The sequence below is a fragment of the Penaeus chinensis genome, chromosome 39 (genome assembly GCF_019202785.1).
Source record: "Penaeus chinensis breed Huanghai No. 1 chromosome 39, ASM1920278v2, whole genome shotgun sequence".
Lineage (NCBI taxonomy): Eukaryota > Metazoa > Arthropoda > Malacostraca > Decapoda > Penaeidae > Penaeus > Penaeus chinensis.
This window is the reverse complement of record NC_061857.1, coordinates 9,355,184-9,357,683: the sequence shown is the minus strand read 5'-3', so window position 1 is coordinate 9,357,683 and position 2,500 is coordinate 9,355,184. Positions and strand designations below refer to the sequence as shown.

At 31.6% G+C, this 2,500-nt stretch overlaps 1 protein-coding gene across 1 annotated transcript in view; it reads right to left on the bottom strand.

Moving 5' to 3' along the window:
* Window positions 1-2,500, bottom strand: part of LOC125046413 (collagen alpha-2(IX) chain-like) — a 6,915-nt gene that overhangs the window by 1,798 nt on the left and 2,617 nt on the right. The window contains exons 2-3 of the mRNA XM_047644191.1: window positions 2,266-2,500; window positions 1,550-1,703 (exon numbers count right to left, since the gene is read on the bottom strand). The exon at window positions 2,266-2,500 is cut by the window's right edge and continues 423 nt beyond it. Of these exons, the coding sequence (XP_047500147.1) occupies window positions 1,550-1,703; window positions 2,266-2,500 (389 nt within the window). The remainder of the gene's footprint in view (window positions 1-1,549; window positions 1,704-2,265) is intronic.

Below are 2,500 nucleotides of genomic sequence, written 5' to 3'. Positions count from 1 at the left end.
GATGCTACTACTACAACTACTATTACCACTACTGCTACCAATAACAATGATAATGATAATAATAATAGTAATAATGATAACAACAATAGTAATAATAATAATAATAATAATGATAACAATAATAATAATAATAATGATAATAATAATAATAATAATAACAATAATAACAGCAATAAACAACAGTAATGACAATAATAATGATAATTGTGAAAATAACAATAATGATAGTGATAATGATAAAAGTAATGATTATCATTATAATATTAATTACTATTATTTTCTCATTTTCATGATTATCTTTATCATCATTATTATTATTAACAAATATGGTAATACTAACAATCTTCATCTTCATTATTATCATTGTTGTAATTATCATCATTATTATTATTATTATCATTATTATTATCATCGTTGTTATTATTATCACTATGATTATTACCATAATTAATATTATTATATCATTATTATTATCATTATTAGTATTAGTATTATTATTATTAATATTATTATTATTATTGTTGTTGTTGTTGTTGTTGTTGTTGCTTTTGTTCTTCTTGGTGTTGTTGTTGTTATTATTTATCATTATTATTATTATTATTATTATTATTATTATTATTACTGTTATCATTATTATTATCATATCATAATCATTATTATTATTATATCATAATCATTAATGTTATCATAATTATTATTATCATTATCATTTTCATTATCCTTGCTTTTATCAGTACTATTGTTATGAATATCATTAGTGCCGTCATTACGATTATCATAATCATTATTATCAATATTATTGTCATTATTGCTATCATTATAATCATTATAATCACTATTACTATTATTATAATTAATTAGTATTACTAGTAGTAATATCATTACCATCATCATAACTATAATTTTTATTCTTATTATGTTATCATCATTATTCACAGTACAATGATGATTAATAATGTTATCATAATTGCCATTATCAATATCATTATCATTATCGGCACTATCATTGTTATCTTTGTTATTATCTATATCACTACTGTTTCTATAACTTTTACCTTCATTATTATTACCACTAACATCCCCATTGTAATTTGTCATTATCAGTATTACAATAATTATCACTATCGTTATTATTATTATCATTATCATTATCATCTATACTATAATTGTCATTATTATGGTTATCATTACTATGCTTATCACATCATTCTTTATCATGACAGTCAATATTAGACCTATTGTTATTGCCGTTATTATCACCATTAACAGTGCAGTACTACTATATTGACAGTGTCATCATCAATGCCCCGATAGCAATCATTGCAAAAATAATGATTATCATTTTCATTATCATCTTCAATAAAAAGAAATATATAACCCATGTTATCATCACCACCACCCTTACCACTGTATGATAATCAGGAGGAGGAGGAGGAAGAAGAGAAAATAAGATGACGTAGAACAACAACAACAACAACAACAACATTAACAAGAACAAGCATAAGAACAAATAAATAACACTCCTACGAATCCTACGTCTCCTACTCACAGTTAGGATTGCCCTGGATACTCAGCAGGAGGCTCACGTGGATCTTCAGCCTCGCCTCCAGCTTGGCCATTTTCCTGAGTTTGCCTTCGAGGAGAGCCAAGCGCGTCATCAGGGTGTCGAAGTCAAAGACGCAGGGCTTTTGTCTCTCCCTGCCCTGCGAAGGAAAGCGGGTTGAGATGTGTGTGTGTGTGTTTGCCTTTTTATTTTCATTTCGTTTATATCGCCATTGAGATGTTTTTGTAGATAGGTAGGCAGGGGGTAGATATATGGAGAGGGAGGGCAAGGGGGAGGGAGGGAGGGAGAGAATGAGAGAGAGAGAGAGAGAGAGAGAGAGAGAGAGAGAGAGAGAGAGAGAGAGAGAGAGAGAGAGAGAGAGAGAGAGAGAGAGAGAGATAGACATATAGATGAATATACAGATATAGTTTTCGGTAATGAAATTTACATTTTTGTGTATGTGCTATACTGTATATGTACATTTGTTTTAGTGTTCATTCGTGTATTTCATGGGTTTGCTTAATAGGGTGTTCCTTTTGGTCAAATATATATATATATATATATATATATATATGTGTGTGTGTGTGTGTGTGTGTGTGTGTGTGTGTGTGTGTGTGTGTGTGTGTGTGTGTGTGTATTATTTCAGAAAAAAGTCATATACAAAGGACAATCATCAAATTTATTCAAAAGCAATCAAATGTGACTGGAACTCCCACACTTACCGGGCAGCTCCTGCAGGGGCTGGCCATTCTGCACTGGTTTTGGACGCTGACGATCCGCTTGAGGTATTCCCATCTATTTTCGGTGGACAGCGGTCGTGGCATGGGGCACGGTGGCCGCTGGTAGATCCGGGGGTCAACTGGTGGGTATGGTTGAGGCCTTGTCTGCGGGTAGCCTGGTGGATACGGTTGGGGGTTCGTCTGCGGGTTGCCTGGTAGATACGGTTGGGGGTTCGTC